The 24,697-nt window shown below is 41.9% G+C and overlaps 1 protein-coding gene and 1 long non-coding RNA gene across 2 annotated transcripts; one reads left to right on the top strand and one right to left on the bottom strand.

Moving 5' to 3' along the window:
• Positions 1–712: 712 nt before the first annotated feature.
• Positions 713–8,424, bottom strand: LOC117801751. The gene is made up of 3 exons (XR_004624471.1): positions 8,275–8,424; positions 2,134–2,205; positions 713–763 (listed from the first exon to the last, which is right to left on the bottom strand). It is a non-coding gene; the product is annotated as an uncharacterized LOC117801751 (long non-coding RNA).
• Positions 8,425–8,644: 220 nt separating this feature from the next.
• CPOX (coproporphyrinogen oxidase) lies at positions 8,645–23,433 on the top strand. Its single transcript, XM_034657206.1, has 7 exons — positions 8,645–9,173; positions 11,236–11,379; positions 11,632–11,742; positions 13,350–13,491; positions 15,976–16,194; positions 19,362–19,466; positions 21,412–23,433. Exons 1-7 carry the CDS (start codon positions 8,645–8,647, stop codon positions 21,497–21,499), a joined length of 1,338 nt encoding a protein of 445 aa, XP_034513097.1. The 3' UTR covers positions 21,500–23,433.
• The last annotated feature ends 1,264 nt before the right edge of the window (positions 23,434–24,697 follow it).

Genomic DNA, 24,697 nt, shown 5'->3' with positions numbered 1-24,697 from the left:
AATAGTGTGTGTGTGTGTGTGTGTGTGTGTGTGTGTGTGTGTGTGTGTGTGTGTAAAGAGAGATTTATTTTAAGAAATCGGCTCACATGATAATGGAGGCTGGCAAGTCCCAAATCTGCAGAATGAGCCAACAGACTGGAAACCCAGAGAAAAGCTGATGCTGTAGTTCAAGTTTGACCAGATATGTGGGTACCACGGCCCAACAAAGTTGAGACAGAAAACTAAGCATCACGGGAACTTGGTGAAGGCAAACTTATTAATATAAATGAATAAAGTGGTTATGACAAGCTAGAAGTGATGGTGATAAAACAACAACAACTTCACATGAAAGGAGCTCTTGGCAGGGCTGGGAGCCTGGCTGGCTCAGTCGGAGGAGCGTGTGACTCTTGATCTCGAAGTCAGAAGTTCAAGCCCCATGTTGGGTGCAGAAATCACTTAAATAAATAAAAACTTAGGGCAACTCTTGGGATATTCCACAACATTGAAAGCACAAAGAATAAAATGTTGGAAGCCGATTTAAACTTAGAAAGAGCATGACAGTTCACCCAGGTATAGAAAAGATGCTCATGCCATGTCAGAACTTACAGAATAAGATGAGGGGTGCCCAGGTGGCTCAGTCAGTTAAGCTTCTGCCTTTAGCTCAGGTCATGATTCCAGGGTCCTGGGATGGAGTCCTACTTTGTGCTCCCTACTCAGCGGGGAGCCTGCTTCTCCCTCTCTCTCTGCAGCTCCCCCTGCTTGTGCTCTCTTTCTGTGTCTCCCTCTGTCAAATAAATCAATAAAATCTTAAAAAAGAAAGAAAAGAAGTTACAGAATAAGAAGAGAAGGCCAGCACTTTTCAAACTATTCTTGATAAGTACAGAGAAATAAGACACTTTGATTCTGAATGTTTCTAAGCCTTAAAATTATAGTGCACTAAATAAATATTAGTCTTGATATTTTTTCATTTATAACCTACAGTAACTGAGTTTTTAATGTTTTGACAAAAAGTTTTAAAGATCACAGAACAATCATCTTTTTTTTTTCCACATTGATTATTAGGATTGATTTGTTTGGCTTCTGCTTGCACAGTGATTTTTTTTTTAAGTGGGAGGAGGGGCAGAAGGAGAGGGAAAGAGAATTTTTTTTTTAATTTTATTTATTTGACAAGAGAGAGACACAGCGAGAGAGGGAACACAAGCAGGGGGAGTGGGAGAGGAAGAAGCAGGCTCCCAGTGGAGGAGCCCGATGCGGGGCTTGATCCCAGGATCCCGGGAATCACGCCCTGAGCCGAAGGCAGACGCTTAATGACTGAGCCACCCAGGCACCCCAGAGAGAGAGAATCTTAAGCAGGCTCCACATCCAGTGTGGAGCCCAAGGTGGGGCTCCAACTCGCAACCCTGAGATCAGGACCTGAGCCCAAATCAAGAGTGGACGTTAAACTGACTGAGCCACCCGGGCACCCCTTGCACTGTGATTTTTGTGGTCCTAAAGTACCATGCAAAGTGGCGACTGCCTCTATCGTATTTCATTGGAAGAGTTTATCTGGTGGCTCAAATGGAATCTCTGTTTCTGGAAGGACAGGAGAAGGGCAGTAACTTCTCTGTGTACCCTGACGTTCCTAGTAAGGTATAGATGTTTAGAAAATACTGGTTTCATTGTTTTACTGGAAAACGCTCCTGGATCAGATGAAGAACAGTGGAGTAATGTTCAGAGGGCATAAGAAACAAGATCCACACTTGGTCTATGCCTAAACCTAAGCTTTAGTTTCCTGATCCATCACATAAGGGCCGTAACAGTGTTTCCATCTACCTTATGGGGTGCTTTTGAACGTAGCACATGCGAGTGCTAGATAAACGTCTGCAGAGAAATGAATGATCCAGGACGTAGTTTGACCAAGAGTAGTAACCCTACAAAGGTCTCATAACCCTTCAATTATAGTTGAGGCTAGAACATTAAGGCTGCCTGGGTGCTGGTTAGGGTGAAGGGGGGGCAGATATTAGGAGAAGAAGGACAGGTCCCTTGAAGGTATATATGTTAGGACCAAGGGTGTTTCATCCCTTTGGCCCAGTTGTCATTCCCATTCCCCGTGATCTTTGTGCTATCTGAATGGAGGCCGGGTTCAATTTAGGAAAAGGAGCAGAGAAAACAAACCTGGGTTCTGTCCATGGGGTCTCCTAGTGGTGCATATTCTTGCATTTTTAGTTTCTCTCTGTTGCCTCACTCCTTTCAGCAAAAAACAAACATAAAACATGCTCTAATTTTCCACCTCAAACAAAAGATGCACCTTGTATCTGCTCAGCCTGCATTACTATTGCTCTATGTACCCTTTCAGCTTAGCAGCCCCCTCAACTGGTCTGAAGCTGTGTCTCAAATACAGTCAGTGACTTTGTAATTCCCAGTATTTGGTACTCAGCACTTGTGTTCTCTGAGCAGAGAAGGCAGCTTTTTGCCCACTGACCACACTCTCCTCCTGGAGGACTTCTTCCCTCCATGCTTCTGAGACATGGCACCAAAGGCCTTATGACTGCTTGTTTCCTTCATCCCTAAATGTTCTGTTTCCCTGTGTTCTGACTTGGAGCACTTTATCCTTTTGTTCTAAAAGTTCTCCCATGACCTTGTCATCATTCCAGAGCTGTGGGTATCTCGCAAATCTTTACCCGTCCAGTCCTCCCACCTCTGGACCCACATTTCCATTCGTAACCCACCAGCATCTCAGCATGTCTTGCAGTAAAAAAGACTATTTCAAATGTGCCTTTTTCTCCTTCTGCTTTTTTTCTTTTCTCTCTCTCTCTCTCTTTTTTAAAGATTTTATTTATTTATTTATTTGCCAGAGATAGAGAGAGAGCCCAAGCAGGGGGAGTGGCAGACAGGAGGAGAAGCAGGCTCCTCGCTGAGCATGAAGCCCAATAAGGGGCTTGATCCCAGGACCTTTTTGATCCCAGGACCCTGGGATCATGACCAGAGCCGAAGGGAGATGCTTAACTGACTGAGCTACCCAGGTGCCCCTCTCCCTCTGTTTTCATTCAACTTCATCACTTCTAGAAGCAGGTCCTGGTCCCAGCTAAACAGTTAGACATAGAAGAAAATATTTCTGTAGATAGATGCAGAGAACTAAGGGAACTGATTCTTGACTCCTGAATTTAAAATGATGTTGATATGAGATGTTGATATGTTGATAAGCTAAAAAGTCTTAGGTGTGTATTTTCCAAGAGAGCATTCTAGTTCACCAGATGAGATGAACTCTCCATGACATGAGTGAAAGCAGCTTTGCATCTCTTGAGCAAACACCACCATTTGCAAGTGCCATGAAATCACCGTGGAAGCAGATACACATGAGCAATGTTAAATATCTTTCTTATTGCTGTCTGATGTCTTCGTGTCCCATGCCCGTTTTTCCTTGATTGCCGAGACAGAAGGGATACCTGCATAGACCCCAACACTTTGTCCCAACATCTTCCCAAACAACTCTTCCTTTCAGTTGGCCCATGGCATGCTTAAGCCTCTGAGACTGGTTGTGGAGAGCACTGTATAGTGAAGGGGTGAGGTAATCAGGAAGCTTCTGTACCTAGGTAAATGGAACAGCTGGAGACCCGGGCTGAACTGGTAGAAATAACTTTTTTTTAAAGGATTTATTTATTTGAGAGAAAGGAGGGCAGAGGAAGAGGGAGAGAGAGACTCCCCAAACAGACTCCCCGCTGAGCATGGAGCCTGATGTGGGGCTGAATCCCAGGACCCTGAGATCATGACCTGAGCCCAAATCAAGAGTCAGCTGCCTGGGGTGCCTGGGTGGCTCAGTCGTTAAGCGTCTGCCTTCAGCTCAGGTCATGATCCCAGGGTCCTGGGACTGAGCCCCAAATCAGGCTCCCTGCTTGCTGGGAAGCCTGCTTCTCCCTCTCCCACTCCCTCTGCTTGTGTTCCCTCTCTCGCTGTCTCTCTCTGTCAAATAAATAAATAAAATCTTAAAAAAAAAGTCAGCTGCCTAGCTGACTAAGCCACCCAGGCACCTCAATAGAAATAATTTTTAATAATTGTCTAGATTAAACCTATTACCTTCTATACACCTAAACTTGCTAGTTCTTTCTGAATTCAATATTTTTGTTCATCTTAGATTCACAAACTCAATACCCCAAGATTATCTTCAAAAATTTATCTCTATAGTGGGTATCATTGGTATTGTCTGCTTATCATATTTCCTTTATCTAGAAATGATATCCCACTCTTACCATTCCCCCCAGTTATGGTGGGAGGCCATCATGTTCTAATATGATTCCATCCTCTCCTCCTGGCCATTGTTGGTTGGTTCTAGGGTAGACATCCAAATCAAGATGGAATAATTAGGATGTTAGAAAGACTTAAGCTGACAAACAGGACCTTATTTTATTTTTTTCTCATATAACAAGAACTCTAGCCCAGGGCTACAACATTTGCTCGAGGATGTATCAGGAACCAGGCTCCTTCTATCTTATCGCTCTGCAAACTTTTTCATGTGACTTTTATAATCTTCATCACAAATGGTTGCTGCAACTCCAAATATATGTATATTATTGTAGAGGAAAAATATGGAGGGGCTAAAGGCAAAAGGCGAAGGACTAAGGGGCAGGCACCATGACTCCTCCCTTTCATGAAACTTTTCTGGAATATTTGGGTGGTATCTATAACTCTCTGAAAAACTGACTTTAAAATTAAAAAAAAAAGCAAGGCAGCAACACCAAATTGCATTGGATATTCAACCTACATTTAACTTTAAGAACCAACTGTTTTAATGAAATATGTAAATACTTGCCTCTAAAGACCTAAACACTTAAAAAATTGTAAAAAAATAGAGTAAAAACATCAAAAAGTCCATTTCTTTGCTAATTGCACTACTACCACCCCACCAACATCCCCGTTAGAATTTTTAATAAATTGGCAGAAGTGCAGCAAGGTAAACACAGCTGTTTGGCAATACTTTGTTAATAATTAGCCAGAGTCTAATTATCTATATGGGAGTAGCAGAACTGAGTCACTTTGATCATGCATTTCTTTTTTTTTTTTTTTTAAAGATTTTATTTATTTATTCGACAGAGATAGAGACAGCCAGCAAGAGAGGGAACACAAGCAGGGGGAGTGGGAGAGGAAGAAGCAGGCTCAAAGCGGAGGAGCGGGACGTGGGGCTCGAATCCTATAACGCTGGGATCACGCCCTGAGCCGAAGGCAGACGCCTAACCGCTGTGCCACCCAGGCGCCCCTGATCATGCATTTCTTAAGTTCAGATCTCAAAATTGGGGAATTGGTGAAAATAGTACAATTTAGTAAAGCTAGTGGGACTCATGAGCGTCTCCCCCCCGAGCCTGGCCTGGTGTGTGTGTGTGTGTGTGTGTGTGTGTGTGTGTGTGTGTTGTTGTTAACAGGCCGTAAAGCTGTCAGGGGGATGAAGTCAGAGTCCCTTCTGACTCTCGCTAAAAAAGGGCAGGACTAAAGTCAGTTATGCTCAAGGCTTTGGGGAACAGAGGAGAGGAAAAATTCATAAGGATTCTGAGAAGCATGTGGAGTTTCAAAAATTCATGAATTTGTGTAAGGCTATTCAGAATCTTGTTGCTTGGTAGGGTCATATAGAACATAAAACAATACAGGCAACTGGGCTCAAAAAAGGATGAGAACCCTTACCTTACCCATTATGTTTTATAAGTTATTGTAAACCTATTATTTGTTCCCAGTAGCATTCTGATTTTTGAAATTGCTTGAATAGGGGATTTTTTTTTAATTCCATGTTGAAAAATTGGGCTTAAATCCCTTGGAGACAATTTCTACCCATGGGAAGATGATTTAAACTCACACTAATCAGGCTGTGTGAAAATGAATAAAGAAAACCCAATTCAAAATAGGGTCAGGAGCAATGGAGGGATGGTGTTCCCTCAGCATCCATCCCAGCTTACTTTACATAACCCTGCAGGAAGAAGGAAGATTTTCTCCTCACCCAGCAACAACCCAGCCAATTAGAAGCCACCACAACTTAGAACTCTCCTTCTCCTAGGAACTTTCTTCCAAAGAAACCCCTCCCAACACCCTCCTTTCCTCTATAAAAGCAAGTCCCTCTCCTCTGTTCTTCCTTCCTCTCTATTGTTCTTGCCACTGTGTGCTGTAATCTGCATATCCTGAGTCACAGTTCCTTTGCTGTTCCCAGATAAACACATCTTTGTTGATTGAGTAACAGGCTATTTTACTTTTAAGGTTGATAGTTATAAAAGACTTTCTTAAGCATAGTATAATTAGGTAAGGGTAGGGAGGGCTCTGGATTTTAGCGGAAAGAAGAGCAGCCCTTTGCAAAAAGAGGCTAAGGACAGGGAAGGATGGAAACCTGCAAACTAGTACACAATTGGCTCAAGACCAGACTATCTGACTGGGCATATGTTCAAAATGGCCTGTGCCTGCTTATCTTTTCTTGCCTTTATGGGTATTCTCAGAATCAGAGCAATAATGAAAGGGGGTTCTTATAGAAAGATAGGCTACGGAGGTTCTTTCCATTAATGAGGTTCAATTACTACCCCCAGGCCCAGCCAAATCCTATCACAGGCATCTAGGAGAGACAAACAACTCTTCCTAAAGTGATGGTTCTTACCTTCCCTTTCCTCCTGCAACTCAGCTTGGCAACAAGTTACACTATAGCTAAAAGCCATTGGTTTTCTTCTCCCAAAGTAGTTTATTCACTTCTCAATCCAAGCCTTTACCTTTCACTGAATCTGCTAGCAAGTCAAGCGTGCTTACCCAGCTAACGTTGTGGCCCAATGGGAGTGTTGCCAGACACAGTTGTGGATAGATAAGATACACTGGTTTGAACAGCTGGTCTGACCCATAGCCATGGAAGTTCCATCACTGCATCTAGCCACTAAGAAAAAACTTGTAGAGACTACCAGCAGTGGCTTAAATTATTATCTACCATTAGAAATTAAAATCATTCCGAGGCACCTGGGTGGCTCATTCGTTAAGCGTCGGCCTTCCGCTCAGGGCGTGATCCCAGGACCTGGGATAGAGCCCTGCACTGGGCTCCCTGCTCGGCTGGGAGCCTTCTTCTCTTTCCCACTCCCCCTGCTTGTGTTCCCTCTCTTACTGGCTGTCTCTCTCTCTGTCAAATAAATAAATAAAATCTTTGGAAAAAAAAAAAAAGAAGAAAGAAATTAAAATCATTCCATGACAGTCGTTCTAACACTTTTATGTCCAGACAACATAGAACTGTGGTAGGGTTACAGGAACAACAACAACAACAAAAATCTGTCAAATCTACGTTAGCTTCTTTCTTCTTCTTCTTTTTAAAGATTTTATTTATTTATTTGACAGAGAGAGACAGCCAGCGAGAGAGGGAATACAAGCAGGGGGAGTGGGAGAGGAAGAAGCAGGCTCATAGCAGAAGAGCCTGATGTGGCGCTCGATCCCATTAAGCTGGGATCACGCCCTGCGCTGAAGGCAGACGCTTAACCGCTGTGCCACCCAGGCGCCCCTCTTTCTTCTTTTTTGAAGAGTGTGTGTGTGCGCGCGCGAGAAAGTGTGTGTCGGGGGTAGCAGAGAGGCAGCGGTGTGAATGTTTGCGGGGCCTAGTTTACAGGAGTTTTTGAAAGGACTACAGGTGAGAAATACTTGGCAGCACCCCACAATTGTAGGATTTTGCGTATTTTAATTTTTTATTTTATTTTTTAAAAAAGATTTTATTTGTCAGAGACACCAAGCACAAGCAGGGGGAGCAGCAGGCAGAGGGAAAAGCAGGATCCTTGCTAAGCAAGGAGCCCACGGGGCTGCATTCCAGGGCCCTGGGATCATGCCCTGAGCCAGAGGCAGATGCTTAACCGATTTAGCCAACCAGGCATCCCAAATTTTAAGTATTTTTAAATCTCTTATTCCTTGGTCACCCAAACACACCAGGTCATTAGTTTTATGGTGGTTTAGTAGCACAATCACTTTGCTTTTCCTATTTCTAAAATAATCAAGTGGGCAGTGCAGGAGCAAGACCTGGGAAGATTTTAATGATGAACTGCGATATGAATTGATCCCAGAAAGTCTTTTACTAGGATTTTCTTACGCGCCCTTTTCTAGCTTGCCCTTGCCGACTCCCCTTAGAAACTGCCGGTGAGTAAGGAGTCTCCCAGGCTCCGCCCCCAGCCAATCCTGCAGGCTCTAGAAGGTCTCATGGACTGGAACCAGGCTCAGAGGGGCTTTCTGTAGATTCAGAACCAGGATTTGCAAACCTGTTAGAAAATGTAAATTGAGGCGGGGGTCTCTGGCCATACTTCTGCCCCGTTAGTCCTCAGCGTCCAGCCCTACCTTGTCTTCTCCCTGTGGTTGATTGGACAGCAGACCAGAGGTTGTACGTGACCAGAAAGCCTCTTATCTCTGCCTTCGCTTCCACTGCCCTCCGGCTTCCCCCGCACCCAGATCCCTTGTCTTGGGACCCGCCCTTCTGGGGATGGTGGATTCTTTATCTCCGCGGCGCGCCCGTGCAGGCGGCGATAGGGGCCGGACTACAGCTCCCAGCATCCCCCGTGTCCCGCCGGCTGTCCGGGAGCCGACCCGGTAGTAGCTCTTCTCCGCCAAACGTTCCCTCTCCCTGAGCGGCTCGCCAGCTTGGGACTCCCAGGGAACTCAGGGGCCGGTCTCCGGGACGTGGGCATTGCCGGGGTGGCAGCGCGGAAGCATGGCCTTGCACCTGGGCAGGCTGAGCGCGAGCTCCTGCTGGCGAGCGGCGCAGGGCGGCCGCGGAGGGCTGTGCGCTTGGCCCCGGCGCAGCACCGCCGCACGAATCTGCCGGGCCCCGGGCACGGCTGGCACCGAACAGTGCCGGGGGCTGGGGCACATCCCGACGGCGGGAGGAGGTCCCCGGCTGGGAACCCGGCTGACCACGGCGCTGGCGGGGCTGGCCGGGCTGGCTGGGCTGGCCGCCGCCGCCTTCGGGCACCTAGAGCGGGCGGAGATGGTGCCCAAGAGCTCGGGGGCGCTGATACCTTCGTCCGGGAGGCCGGAGGAGGAGGATGAGCTGACCCGCCGCTGCAGCTGCTTCATGGCCCCTCCTGTGACCGACCTGCGCGAGCTGCGTGGGAGGCCGAGGGACATGAAGACGAAGATGGAGCTGCTGATCCTGGAGACCCAGGCCCAGGTGTGCCAGGCGCTGGCACAGGTCGATGGGGGCGCCCGCTTCTCCGTGGACCGGTGGGAGAGGAAGGAAGGTGAGGAGGACCGTAGAGGGAGGTGGAGGTGGGAATTAGAGATCGGGCTTTAAGTTGCTGGCAGAAAATGACAATGGTGGATGAGAGTAGGAGAGAGGTACGTACAAGAGCTGCTGCTAGGTTAGAAGGGACACCTTTAGAAAGAGGGATACTACAAGGGTCATGAGACGTCTGGATACAGATCTTTGGTCACTCTAAAACTCTACATTTCAAAATCTATGCGCTTTTATAATGGCATTTTTCTAAAAGTCCTACGGTTATTTTTAGCCAACAAGCTTGGATGTCCAAAGTTGTAACTGAGCATCGATCTTACCCACATTTCATGTTTCTCTGGGTGCATTTACCCTTTCTCCTCTAGAGATGGAAAGATGAACTTGCCTTCTATTTGCTAAGTATCTGGCCAGACTCCTCCAGCCGAGGGTGTAATTGTGTTAGTATGTCTTTTTCTCAAGTTGCACAAGAAATGTTTGGCTTGTCAGTAATTCTTCCAAATGCACACATCAGATTTCCTGCTAGGAAAATCTTTCTTTCCAGTGGCAAAAATCTTCTGTGTTAAAACCCATTTCTTCTGATTGGTGGTTGTCAGAAGGAGGGGGTGAGGGGAGTGGGCAAAATGAGTGAAGGGGATCAAGAGGACAAACTCCCGGTTATAAAATAAATATGTCATGAGGATGTAATGTACGGCATGGGGACTATAGTCAAAAATATTGTATTGCATGTTTTAAGGTTGCTAAGAGAATAGATCTTGAAAATTCTCATTGTAAGAAATATTTTGTAATTGTGATGATGGTAACTAGACTTATTTTGCAATGCATACAAATATTGAATCAATGGTTATACACCTGAAACTAGTATAATGTTATATGCTAATAATACTTCAATAATGAAAAACCCAGTTTTTATAAAATCATGTATTCATGACCATGGTATTGCCTATGGAGTGAAACTGCACATCTTGGTCATAAACTGGAAGAATTCCTGATTTCTTAGCTAGGAATACTACAGCAGCTTCTCATTAGCAGATTTTGAGCTGCGATACTGCCACATCTGTATTAAGTGAAGTTAAATCTGGTCTTCAAAGTGTTTTCCATCTTGTCATGTTTTCAAGTGAAGACCATTGTACCAGACCACAACCTCAAGTACTAGAATAGCTAGTGTGACCTTCAGAAGTCACTGAATTTTTTCTGTGCCTCTGTTTCCTCATCTATGAAATGAGATTAGAAATAATATATGAGGGTATTATAAGGATGGATGTAAATGAAGTGCTTAAAATATTGTCTGATGTGTAGAAAAACAAATTGTTTGGTCCATTTGCCAGCTATGTGATCTTGGATAAGGTGTTTTGTCTTTCTGGGCCTCGTTTTCTCATTTGAAATGTGCAGGGGGGGTGGGGGGGTCTCACTGGATCATCTTACGTCCCATCCTGCTCTAAAAATTCTCAGAAATAAAACAAGACAAATAGGTACTTCCGTGAAACAGCTCCCTTGGTGATAACTCTAGTGTCTTAAAAACAAACTATTAATAATAAAGCTCAGATACCTAAATATTAATGTGTGTCTTATTCAGTTTAAGCTTCCCAAATCCCTGAAGAGTTCAACTACCTACTGTTTAATTGCCTGTAAACAAAATTAAATGGTAAACAACATGCTGAGAAAAAAACAATTGAAATAATATGGAGCTCTTAAACTCGGTAATAACAGAACATTCCTCAAATATACTTATACCTGTTTTTAACCTCAGCCTTCTCTCATAACCTCAGTGGATGTCATTCCGAACAGTAGTTGAAGGGAAAATATTCCTGTGATTTTAGATGTGGAAGAAGTCCTCCGTTTAGTGATGTGGGGGAGATACGATATTTGCCCATTATCAGTAGCAATGTCGTCAAGCTAAGCTGATTATCTAATTTTATGGTGCTTAAAAATTACAAATATACTGACATTATAGAAGATTTGGAAAATAAAGGAGGAAAATAACTCCTAATCCCACCACCTTCACGCAGGGGTTGTTTCGGATTTTGCATCTACCCTTATACTGTCTCCTCACGTGCTATTTCTATAAACAGGAGGTGGCGGCATCAGCTGCGTGCTTCAAGATGGGCATGTTTTTGAAAAGGCTGGGGTGAGCATTTCTGTTGTCCATGGGAATCTTTCTGAGGAAGCAGCAAAACAAATGAGAAGCCGAGGAAAAATTCTGAAGACTAAAGATGGTAAATCAGTCTCCACAGCCTGTCACAGTCCCTGCACACCTTGTCTCCCCCACAAGTTTTATTTGTAAAATAAATAGTGCTTCTGTAAACATCCACTTGGGTACACATGCCAGAGAAGCATGTTCACATTTCCTTTTTTAAAATTGTATCTTAAGACACAAAAAGCAGCTTTAGGCAATTGATCCCGAAACTGTGTTGGAGTTAATGAAGCTGGCTGATTGAGTGCTGCTCACTCTCTGTTCTATTTTCCAGGTAAATTGCCATTTTCTGCTATGGGTGTGAGCTCTGTTATCCACCCCAAGAATCCCCATGCTCCTACTATCCATTTCAACTACAGGTACTTTGAAATAGAAGAAGCTGATGGTAAGCATCCCTGGAGCCGTGCAAGATATTGTGCAAAAAATGTATATCTTAAAACAAGCTACGGGGCGCCTGGGTGGCACAGCGGTTAAGCGTCTGCCTTCGGCTCAGGGTGTGATCCTGGCGTTCTGGAATCGAGCCCCACATCAGGCTCTTCTGCTAGGAGCCTGCTTCTTCCTCTCCCACTCCCCCTGCTGTGTTCCCTCTCTCGCTGGCTGTCTCTATCTCTGTCAAATAAATAAATAAAATCTTAAAAAAAAAAAAAAACAAGCTAGAAGGTATAATCTAAACGTGAGAAGGAATATATAAATCTTAACTAGGTTTTTCAGGAGGCAGATGAAGCCTGATTCCTTGGCAGATTCAATGGATTATGCACTAGAGGTGAAAAGAGAAAATAGTGTTGGCTGGGCTCTGACTTCCCCCTATTTCCTCCAACACAGAAGGAATGATTTACTGAATCTCAGGCTCAGAGTGCATGCAGGGTTCTTTGCACAGGAAAGGAAATCCTTAGGAAATCCAAAGGAAAATCTTATGTACAAGGTTACGTTGAAATGAAGAACTTGCTTATGGAAAATATCTTTCACATGCATCATTTCACTGTTCACCAGCACATTGTCGGTGGGTTTAAGATGGGGTGGAGTTGATCGTGCCTCATTATGGACATGTGGTTCCAGCCCCTGTCTGCAGTTACCTGGGCCAGGTGTTCCCTCCCGGTGGAGCGTCTGTGCAGTGCCTCTCTGGGGCTGTGGGTGTGTCTGCAGGTGATGGCATTTAAAGTCCATGTATTTAACTTGCATTTTGAAGACATTTAGTTTGGTTCAGCCTTTTAATGTTAGAAGTTGGTAAATGGTACTGACAACTTATAGACCCAACTAAGCACATGAAATAGTTAGTCTCAAATGGTAAGTTGTGTCCCTCTGCAAGCGTTTTTACCCTTTCTGGGGTAAGGGGAGGGGGGCAGTGGTTTTTAATACAGGGAACATCAGAATCTCCTGGGCAGTTTTTATAAACTGTCAATGCTTGGGCCGGAGATCTGCTTGTCTTTTGTTTGCTTGGTTTTTAAGTTGTGACCTAACAGAGGCATTTTATGCTCCTCCCGTGATATGATACACAGCTGGAGTCCACCCACGTGATGTTTCATCATTCACTGCTGTGCGTGTCCTTTTGCTCCTGGTTCTACTCTCTCGCTTTTTAATTTCCTTTTTCTTTTCTTTTCTTTTTTTTAATTTATTTGTTTGACAGAGAGAGAGACAGCCAGCGAGAGAGGGAACACAAGCAGGGGGAGTGGGAGAGGGAGAAGCAGGCTCCCAGCAGAGGAGCCTGATGCAGGGCTCCATCCCATAACGCCGGGATCACGCCCTGAGCAGATGCTTAACGACTGAGCCACCCAGGCGCCCCTCCTATTTCTTTTTCTTTCTGCTTTTACCTTTTCTTTCCTGCCTGGGCTTTAGTGGTCATTCAGGGCTAAATTTAGTTAAATATTTTTTGATTGTCACCCATTCCGTGTTTAGTAAACTAAGCTGATAAATTTGGTTTGCAGATACAGTGAGTAGTGTGCTACGTCTCAGAGTCCAAAGCCTGCGTGAGAATGTCATGTCTTGATTTCGTAGGTAACAAGCAGTGGTGGTTTGGTGGTGGATGTGACCTTACTCCAACATACTTGAACCAAGAGGATGCTGTCCATTTTCACAGAACTCTGAAGGAGGCTTGTGACCAGCATGGTCCCGATCTCTACCCTAAATTTAAAAAATGGTAGGTAAAGGTATTGTCATGACACCTAAAATATATTTCATGCCTTCCTTCTGTAGATCCTGAAGGCAACTACTATGTCACTAAATACCTTTTTCAGCTTGTGAAGGTTGATCTGTTTTCTTTGCCCACTAGAAGTGGGATACCAGTTCGAAGTGGTTTTATTAAGGTTATTTACTTAGAAATATTTGAATATCTGTAATAAAAATTGGGTAACAGCATTTTTTTTGATCCCAGATGATTTAGGATATAAATTTTAATGTGATCTGTACCTCAGAATTAGAAGTTTTTTAATCCTCCTGTGGGATATTAACTTCTCAGATGAGAACTGTTGTTGCTGTGGGAATAATAGAACATAGGAAGGGTTAGAGAACTATTAGGAAAAGATGCAAATATACCAGATGCTTTGGACAAGGAGAAAAGTGGAATTGGAACTCTTTTAAAGAAACTCTAATGATAAAGGAAAGGGAAACAAATGAGTTGTGAGGAGATCCAGGATATTTGGTAGATGTGAAATGGAGTCGAGGGATAAATTGTTTGGAATAGGAGTAAAGTACCCAGCTAGTTGGCGTTCTTGAAAAGGGAAGGACAGAAGAGGTTTTGGTGTTTTTTTGTTTGGGGGGGGGGGTTTGTTTTGGTTTTAGAGCTAATAACTGTGGAATCTTCATGTTATTTATGTAAGATTTGGAGTTCAGCTTTAAAATCCTCAGAAAAGATATATTCTCCTTTTAATTGATACCGCCACTGGAAACTGCACAGCTGTGGAAGCTTGGATGTGTGAGGGATTTTTTTTCTCTCACAAATCAGCATCCTTCCAGGAAAAGAACTGGTATGGATAACATTGTCTTTTTTTGGGTTTTCTTTAACTGCTATTTTTGAGATGACTTCAGCTGAGTGATTTGAGTTACTAAGATATCTAGGATGCAGGCTAGTTAAGTTTTCAATATAAGTATTTAGCACATTTTTTAATTTTGTAATTTCATGGAGCTTTTGAAATAGTGTGATTTGGTTAAAGCTGACTCCACAACCTTGCAATGCATAAGTTCTAGGCTACCTTTTTGCAGCTGCTACCTTTTTTTTTTAAGCTATTAAGGCTATTTTTTAAAATTAAGGTTATTTTTAATAGAACCTTTTAAATAGCTTTTAGTTTTTGTTTGTACAGGTTTTTCTTTTTTTTTTTTTTTTAAAGATTTTATTTATTTATTCGACAGAGATAGAGACAGCCAATGAGAGAGGGAACACAAGCAGGGGGAGTGGGAGAGGAAGAAGCAGGCTCATAGCAGAGGAGCCTGATGTGGGGCTCGATCCCATAATGCCGGGATCACGCCCTGAGCTGAAGGCAGACGCTTAACCGCTGTGCCACCCAGGCGCCCCTGTACAGGTTTTTCTACTTACGCTTATTCTTCTAGAGATCATCTAACAAGCTATTTCTACAATGTAAACTATTCTACGAATTTAGCATTTAAGAAACCTGCTCAGATAATGCTAAGTGAAATAAGTCAAGCAGAGAAAGACAATTATCATATGATTTCTCTCATCTATGGAACATAAGAACTAGGATGATCGGTAGGGGAAGAAAGGGATAAAGAAAGGGGGGGTAATCAGAAGGGGGAATGAAACATGAGAGACTATGGACTATGAGAAACGAACTGAGGACTTCAGAGGGGAGGGGGGTGGGGGAATGGGATAGACTGGTGATGGGTGGTAAGGAGGGCACGTATTGCATGGTACACTGGGTGTTATACGCAACTAATGGAGCATCGAACTTTACATCGGAATCCGGGGATGCTGTATGGTGACTAACATAATAAAAAATCATTAAAAAAAAAAAAAAGAAACCTGCTCTGGTAGGCACAGAGAGGGGGAAGACTCAAGACCAAGACCAGATGGCTCGTTTGAAGTGCTGGCTCACAGGGGAACCTCTCCTATGTCTGTAGCTGTTCTCTGAACGTCTCCTTCCACCAGCCCCTCCCTCAGTCCTGCATGCTCTGGAGCCTTCACATTTTATTGCTGAAAGAGACCTTAGAGATTATTTACTGTACTTTGGTGAATAAAGAACTAACTCAAGAGCTGAAGGGTTGGCGCCCAGACAGTCCTGGTTGGTGGTGTTGGTGGAGGATTCCTGTCCTCCCTCTTGCAAAAGCAACAGTGCTGCTGAGGGCAGCCACATCACTCGTTTTGAGAAATACACTATTAATACTGGGCTTTTTGTTTCTTTTTCACTTAAGTTTTTAGAGTTTGTATCCTTTCAATAGACGTGTGCTAAATTCCTTACTTGCTTTGCAGATAAAAGCATAAGCATTTTCTACGTGGGTGCTAATGACAGGAAATCTCTCTAAAGCCTAGTTTCATTTTCATAGTTGGGCAGAAAGTAAGGACCCTGTGTTGACATGAGTCAAGGATAGCACCCTAAGCTGAAATGCTCACATTGATTTCCATGTCTTTTTTTCCCTTTGATCCTTGACATGGCCTTGCTGTGTCTTCCAGGTGTGATGATTACTTCTTCATAGTCCATCGTGGGGAAAGGAGGGGCATTGGGGGCATCTTTTTCGATGATCTTGATTCTCCTTCCAAGGAGGAAGTGTTTCGCTTTGTGCAGAGCTGCGCCCAAGCTGTTGTTCCTTCTTACATTCCTCTTGTGAAGAAGCACCATGATGAGTCATTCACGCCCCAGGAGAAGCTATGGCAGCAGCTCCGGAGAGGACGGTGAGTGAGCAACAGAATAGGTAGTCTCATTGCGTAACTGGCGGGGGAAGTGGAGCAGTTGGAGTAAGTGTGGGTGGTGTGTTGTCTTGGGCAGATATTTTGCTACAGTTGTATTAATACTATCCTGAGCTGCGTTTTATAACTGGATGAATGTTTAATGAATATTAAAAATCGTGTTAAATAGTATTATAAAAAGAGCAAGGTTGGGGTACCTGGGTGGGTGAGCGTCTGCCTTCGGCTCAGGTCGTGATCTCAGGGTCCCGGGATCGAGCCCCACACGGGCTCCCTGCTCAGTGGAGAGCCTGCTCCTCCCTCTGCCTCTGCTTCTTCCCTACACAATCCCCCTCCGTGCTTGCTCACACTCTCTCTATCTCTCAAATAAATAAAAAGCTTTAAAAAAAAAACAAAATTTATCTCATTTGTCTGTACGTTACAGATGCATAGCAGCCAGGTAGTGGTACTTGCTGAGTTTAATTCAGCTGATTCCTTTTAGTCTTCTAGCAATGCCTTCCAGCTTTATGCCAAGATATGGGCATCATTTAATGTTTTTGCTGCTTTATAAATTTGGAATCCCAGACTCTTCCATTCATCTTTAAGATTTCATGGAGGTTGTTATAATGGACATAATCATTTCTGAAACTATTTATATTTAATGATAATATTAACTAATTAAATGGAGTCCTTATTGTGTGCCAGCCAAAATGTGAGACATTTCCTTCTGCCCCAAATAAGAGCTTCCCTTATTTATTTATTTATTTATTTATTTATTTATTTATTTAATATATGTATGTAGGTTAATAATCTCTACACCCACCGTGGGGCTCATACACCCCCAGATCAAGGGTCACATGCTCTACCAACTAAGCCAGAAACAAAAAAACTAGAGCCAAATACAAAGAACAAACTAGTGGTTACCAGTGGGATGTTGGGGGTGGGGGGAATGGATGAAATAGGGTGAAGGGGATTAAGAGTCCACTTTTGGTGATAGGCATAGGGTAATGTACAGAATTGTTGAATCATTATATTGTACACCTGAAACTAAAATAACAATTATATGTCTATAAAATAAATATCCAATGAAAATTTATTTTAAAAAAACCTCTGGAAAGGACAGTGGTCTAGTTTTGCATAGGATTTTATGTGCAAAGCCAACCGGGTCTGTGAATACTAATTAGGTGAAACCTTAAAACTTCTTAGATGTAGGAATCATGTTTTGTGTTCTTTTTGGTGTTTGTTTTTTGTGTTGGTTTTGGGTTTTGTGACTGTTTCTCACTGAGAACCTCCTTCAACCACCCTGATCTCTGGGCCTTAAGCTGGCAGGAAACTCTGGGACTTCAGATACCGCAGCTCTTCACTGCGGTTGTCAGCATCGTCTTCACCTTACACACGGCACGCGTCACCCTATCTGTGTCCTTCACGGGTTACACCTGCTTCACTTCCTCAACCCCAGATAGGGCTGCCCTTATTGATTGATTGATTGTATGTATGTATGTGTGTATGTATGCTAGTACTTTCTACATCCAGTGTGGGTCTCAAACTCACAACCCCTAGATCGAGAGTCGCATGCTCCACCGACTAAGCCAGCCAGGCACCCCAGAAACTAATCTTTAACTTATTGTTGCTTTGTTGTATTTTAGGTAAGGGAAACAGGGTAAAATTTAGGCCTCTGTTAAGTTGAAGGGAATGGCTAAGGTTCATGGTTTGCAGGCATCTCAGAGAGGATAAATGTATGAGAAGGCACAGAAAGATCAGATCTAAGTGAAACCTGGTAGGAGTCAGAGAGGCATTCTTCACTCAAAAAAGAAAAGCAGTACAGGGATCCTTACAGAAGAGCATTTAGGGAGTTTCATACAAGGGCCTTTGAAAGAGACATCTATACAAACTGGAGAATCCCAGCCATCCCTTCAATACTGTGTTTCAGAACGGCAACATCAGGGGTGAAAAAGGTGGCTGAGAGACTGAAATTCTTTTCCATGGTCTTAGGAAGAAATTAAGAAGTTTTGCTTTCTATTATCTTTTGAAACAGGTAGAAGAGGTTAAATAGTTATTAATGCACAAAATTCAATCTGTGATGAATCAATATTGAGGACTAGAAAGGGATCCATGGATGTATTTTATTTAAACTTTCTCAGGGCTTTTGTCAAGTTTGTACACAGACGGGTGTTTTCTAAGAATTAAAGTACTGTGGGATTCTAGAGGATATCTTCCTGCAGGTGTGACTAAAGACTGATCAGTGGGTAAACAAGACTGTATGAGGGAAATTTAGACCAAGAGAACAGTTTCCGAATGAGTTGAGAAATACTCTGAAAGGAGTACTCTTCATTGAATTTTCAGCTTTATGGGTCATTCTAAATTCCATATGAGTAGTAAAAATTATCTTTGAAGTTTAAATGACCTTTTACAAAAGATGCCATGTTAAAGGCAGTCAGAGATTTTTAAGCTAGACAGAGTTTAGATCTGACGCCGTGGCAGTTAATGAAACATAAATTTATTGAACCAAGTTTTAGTTGATGCTAAGGATATTTTTCTTAGTAAAATAAAATTGAGCACTGCCACTCAACCACTCCTTATTATTATGATTGCCACTAAACTGCAGGAAGACTGAATTATATGACTGCTTATCAATGCTATTAACTACTTTAAGAAAAGGAAATTTCTAGAATATATTAGTAATAATTAGTAGATTGCCATTACCTGTACTTGGCCTTTCAATTAACGGAAGTTTTGTATCTTAGTACGTGGAAGTTATAGGGGGTGAAATAAAGTCTTCTGAAACATCTCAGACCATGGTGGAAGGCCATGTTCTATCCTGATAAAGGGTGCCATTTCTTTCCCTTTAATTGTTTTAGTGCCTTAAAGTTCTCAGCTTTGTGTCCATTCTGTTATTTATTGGAAAACATAACCTTTTTGTTTTGTAACTGCTCTAATTTGGGGCCGAATCTATATCCTATTGTTTGTTGGATAGAATGCCCTTTTATTTATGCCTGTCCAGATGGAGAAGACTCAACTGGCTGTAGACTGGTGTTCCCTGTGCCTGTTCCAGCTGATTGAGAGGAGGAGGGTCAGTGGGCACGAAGAATCCCCCACTCGGAGTATTCATTATGGACTAATCTTAAGAAAGATTTTATTCAACTGGTCTTTAATGTTATTTGTTGTCTTTATGTCAGGTATGTAGAATTTAACCTGCTGTATGATCGGGGTACAAAGTTTGGCCTCTTCACTCCAGGATCCAGGATTGAAAGCATCTTGATGTCTTTACCTTTAACTGCTCGGTAAGAATAAGTCATCATAATTATCCCTCCACTCTCTGTCTACTAACCCCCTACAAAACATGAACGTTAACACTGCAAATGTCTTATCTAAAGACTTCATTGGTTTTGACTTTGCTGATTTTATAATAAAATCACAGTCAAAGAATAAGTAATTTTTTTTCTTTTTGAAGAATGAATGGCAGATTGAATGACATGGCTTTGTGAGTGACAGCGGGAAGGGTAGAGGGAGTGAGAAGATAGGGTGGATGGTGGTGTCCTTGCCTACTTGGTAATTTTCTAGGAAAAGTTATGGACAAAGCAAATATATTTGAGCATATCAGGTTTTTCAATTTAATTTTGTTAGAAATTGTTACATTTGTGAGGAAATGTCTTACTTTCCAGTATGAAGTATGGCTTGTTTGAAAATATAAGGGATTGTTGCTGGTGCCTGGCATTCTCTTTTTTGCTTATATGTTGCTGTGGTGGGCTTCCATAAAGATTAATGGAATCTGTGGGGGCAATTTTTTTAGTAGGCTCCATGCCCAGCATGGAGCCTGACACAAGGCTCGAACTCACAACCCTGAGATCAAGACCTGAGCTGAGATCATGAGTCAGACCCTTAACTGACTGAGTCACCCAGTCACCCTATGGGGGGGGATTTTAAAGACAGATATATTTATGTTGGTTCAGTTAGGTTGACTTTTTGACTATAAGAAAGTGAGAATGATGTGTGTCCAGACTGAAATGGAAAAGATCAGAAAAAAAGAAAAATTACATTGCTTGTTTTATAAGACCTAGAATCTTCTTTTTTTCTATGGGTGTAAGTGTCCAAATAAGATTGGACTGCTGGATGGCACTGGAGGAATGGCTTGTCTCATTTTGCTGTCCAGATCTAGCCTGGTGAGATTAGTACCCTGTATGGTTGTGCCTGCCTTCAGAATGGCATTGGCTCTGTCCTTGTATAACTGCTGTTCTTGGGATTTCATGTCCTGAAAGCTCATGCACATCCCTGCTAGGTGTTCCTGCCACCCTAGAGACGAGATGTGAATAAAAAGTAGAGATAAGTTTTTAAGGCCTCCAGTAGTCTTCCTGATTACTACTGGCCCCTAATTATAAGGTACATTCTAAGCCGCAGATAATGGGTCGATTATACATCAGTCCCTTGCTCATTTGAATAGTTAACATGACGGTCCCTTCTGGCTTCTTATAGTCCATACCATGGGTGTATAACCTTCAGGCTGTAAGATGAATCCAGGTCCACTTGTGAAGTGTTTTTGTGCAGTCCTTAAACTACGAATGAATTTGACATTTTTAAAGGATTATTAAAAACAAAAAAGAATATGCGAAAGACTATATGTGGTCCCACAAAGCCTAAATTAAAGTTACCTATTATGTCACCCTTTATAGGAAAAGTTTGCTGACTTCTGGTCTAAACCAATGTCTGCCAGACTTCATACTACAGTTATAACCGTTTTGACTATATTTGTATATTATCTGAGGTATTATTTGCTTAAATTTTCTACTCTTATTCTTTTCTGAGAGAATTTATTTAGAAAGGCAAACCAATATTATTGCTATAAATAGAACGTAACACATTAAAATAAATGCGTAAATTTTAAGCCAAAAAACAAAATTTGCCTGTGGATCATTGGAGGTTCTATAGTATATGAAACCCTGGTTTATAGTAAAAGTGTATTTTGGCTGTGGGATATTAATATTAGTCAAAGTATGCTCAGGAAGTATTAAAATACTTTATTTCTTTAGCAGCAACTGTTTTAAAAACTTAAAAAAAACTGTTTTAAAGTAGGTAAAAGGTATATTAGGTACGTTGGAGACAAGGAGGTATAAGACATTTTTTACTCTTAGAATTTTATTTTTCATTGATTTTAAGTAAAGAGGTATGTGTATTGTTCATTATAATTTTTATTAGTATTACATGTTTTGCTTTTGTTTTGGACCTTTATAGATGGGAGTACATGCATTCACCCCCAGAGAACTCCAAGGAAGCGGAAATTCTGGAAGTTCTGCGCCATCCGAGAGACTGGGTGCATTGATGCACACGGAGCGGCCTTCCTGGGGCATGGGGGACACAGAGCGTGTGCCCCGTCCCCGGGCTGGCAGCGTTGCCACTGTGTGGCAGTTCATAAGCTGTGTCTCAGAGCTACAGTCCTCACTCTGCAGTCTGCCTCCTTGGCAGGTGCTGACATGTGTTTTAGTGCTGCGAGTTTCCATTGGAAGCTGCCAGAGACAGGTGGCGACGTGGCAGCTTGTCAGCGTCAATTGGTTGATATAAAGCTCATTTATACTTTTAGAATCATTTTATATGATTCGTTGACAGAATATGAAATGGAGTTTCCAAGTGTTGAGCTAAGGGAATCTAAATATGGTTTATGTCAGGAAACTTCTCATGCTATTTTCGTTTCATGTGTTTGTTCAGGTTTTACTTTCTGCCACAAAAATCTGTTGTGGGATACATTTTATTTTCATTAATTCAGTGAGGTTGAGACTTCATATGTTTAGAAGGTAGCTTGAAAAGAAGGTATAATTTTTACTTTGTCATGACTGAAGTTTGGTTGTTCATGATCTTGACGTGTCTTTCTCTAAAGATCATAATATTGTAAAGTGTTCGTTTTTCTCATGCTATTTAGGAACACTTGAAGTTTTCTTAATCTCTCCATGTTTTATGGTTCAGCGATTCCCTGTGGTTAACTCCATCACTGTTATTTAAATAAGGGACATCTAAGATGTGGTTCTGGTTTTGGAAGAACTATGATTTGTTCATGTTGGATTCTCTGCACTTTTGAATGTGAAACCTTATAACCTTGGAGTCTGATATTTGAAATTTCCTATTCCAGACTTTTCTATATGGAGCTTTAGACTAAGAACAATCCTGGGATTGTTGTGAGTTAGGAAATGTTTCTCATTTGCCAAATGAGAAATATTTTCCTTTGTTAATTAAAGTCAACATAACTTGTGTGAGAAGCATGTAGGCATTTTATTAAAATCGTCCTCTTTTAGAATTAGAGATTCTGCAGCTCTTTGCCCTTAAGAGAAAATCACAACAGAATTCTTAATGTGGCTTCTTTGTTCGTATAATAGTATGAGTGTATTTTTTTTTTACTTTTTTTTTTTTAGCGTATTTTATTTTACATAATACATTGAAGCTTGTAAGGGATAGTATCTTCCTACGTATTATTAAGCATTATTTGGAATATGTTAAATGTGTGTGATTGTGTGTGACTCTTTAGGGCTGGGAAAATGTGTGAACTCTTCAACTATCTTACAGGTCCGCTGATAAATTTTATTATGATATATGGCTAAGAATTGTTTGTATTTTTCAGTTTTTAAAGAATAATTGATATAGGGAAGATAAATATTTTTTAATATTAAAACCATGATTCCTCATTCCTAGGTATTTTGCCCAAGAAAAATATAAGTTTTTTCACTCAGATTTCCATAGCAGCTTCATTCAAGATAGCCAAAACTTAGAAACAAGAGCAATGTCCATTAACAGATGACTGGATAAACAAATGATGACATATCAGTATGTGAAAATACTACTAATTAGTGAAAAGGAACAACTGCTTGGGCAAATGGCAAAATGGCATTACACCAAGTGAAAGAAGTCAGACACAAAAGAGGACTCACTGTATGACTACACTATGTGAAAACCTAGAAAAGCCGAAATTCAAACGAGAGAGCGCCTCGGTGGTTGCTAGGACTAGGACTGGGGAATTGATTGTGGAAGGGAACAAAAGAATATTTTGAGGGGATGGAAATGTTCTATATATTGATTATGGCAGTGGTTACCAGACTGTTTACATGTATCAAAACTCATTGACCTTGGCACTTAAAATCATGGAGTTTTATTGTATATTTGATTTATACATTAATAAAGCTGATTAAATGAAAAAATATAGGTGTATAGGAACAAATGTTCAAATAAACCTCAGTTTACTTTTTATAATAAAAAGTTTCTTGGCATATAGTTCTGCTAGTTTATTTAATTGTGTTTAGGGCTGTAAGGGCTGGGCATTGGACTAAGATGAAATTTCGAAAGTTCAGAATATCAGTTTTTCATTCTCTTAATAACCATGTATTTCTCTTACAGATGGGGGAAAAGAAAAGAATTGAATAACTATTGGAAAATAGATCATTCTACTCTTATTCAAAATGAATTTCTCTTTTAAATTCATATTGATGTTTATTCTGAGTCTACTAGAGGCCCAGGGTGTACCTCCAAATGCCCTGAACACCTAACTGCTGGTGTGTTATACATGCATCTTAGTGGTCATAAGGGGTGGAAATTTGGGGGATGGTATGTAAATGCTTTGGAGCAAATTTCTAACCACTACTTTATATCCATCACTATACTCAGCTTACCCACCTGTGCGACCGAGTGTTTAATGAGATAAAAATTTTGCATGCTAAAGAGCGCCATATTAGAATGCCGAATAATCTGTTCCTTTATGACTTATCCTTCCATGTGTCTTTTGCTGTTACAGTTCATCTGGCCAGGAATCATCTAACACCTCTATGGCTAGGCTAGGACACCTTGAAGGCTAGGTTCAGCTCAGAACTCGGGACTGTAGACCACAGTGCCTTCAGGTGGCTCAGAACACATATTCCAGCAAACAGGGCAGAGGTATCATGGTTGCCTTCTGATCTAGTCCGAGGTTATGTAGTATCACTTCCTCCAAACTGCACGGTTTTTCAGTGAATCACTAAGGCCAGCTTCAGATTCAAGGGGAAGGGAATTAGATCCCAAAACCACAAAGTAAATCCGACTCTTTCCCTCTTTCATTGCCCTAGTCAATTTCTGTTGAGTATATCTTTGAAATGTTTCTTGATTTCCCAATCTTCCGTTCACTGCCACCACTCTACCTTGGTCCCACATTCCCTCTTACTTGAACTTCTGCAATGTTCTACCTGTCTCTGGTCACTCTGACTTCCATTCTCTCCCTTCAAAATAACTTCCCTAAATCCCGTTATCACTGCCTTCCTCAAATATTCTAAGCATCCCCCCTTCTACAGAAAAGATGCTGCTAAACTCAACTCGACATTCAAAGCAATCTACCATCTGACTCTGACCTCTCTTTTCTGCTCTTTCTTCTACATTCCTCCTCTGCACTTTGGCCTCGGACCTCATGGCCACCACTCATCATTTTTTTGAGCATTTCCTAAACCTCTTTTATCTGGCCTATAGTCAGACTGCTGCCACCCGTGCTTGGAATCTCTTATGCTTCCATCCA

This window comes from Ailuropoda melanoleuca, chromosome 1 (genome assembly GCF_002007445.2).
Source record: "Ailuropoda melanoleuca isolate Jingjing chromosome 1, ASM200744v2, whole genome shotgun sequence".
Classification (NCBI taxonomy): Eukaryota; Metazoa; Chordata; class Mammalia; order Carnivora; family Ursidae; genus Ailuropoda; species Ailuropoda melanoleuca.
This window is presented reverse-complemented; position numbering and strand designations above follow the sequence as displayed.

Coding starts and splice junctions, on each gene's coding strand:
- CPOX (XM_034657206.1), top strand. CDS start 8,645: ATGGCCTTGCACCTGGGCAGGCTGAGCGCGAGCTCCTGCTGGCGAGCG. Junction 11,380..11,631: donor AATTCTGAAGACTAAAGATG/GTAAATCAGTCT, acceptor TCTATTTTCCAG/GTAAATTGCCATTTTCTGCT. Junction 11,743..13,349: donor TGAAATAGAAGAAGCTGATG/GTAAGCATCCCT, acceptor TTGATTTCGTAG/GTAACAAGCAGTGGTGGTTT.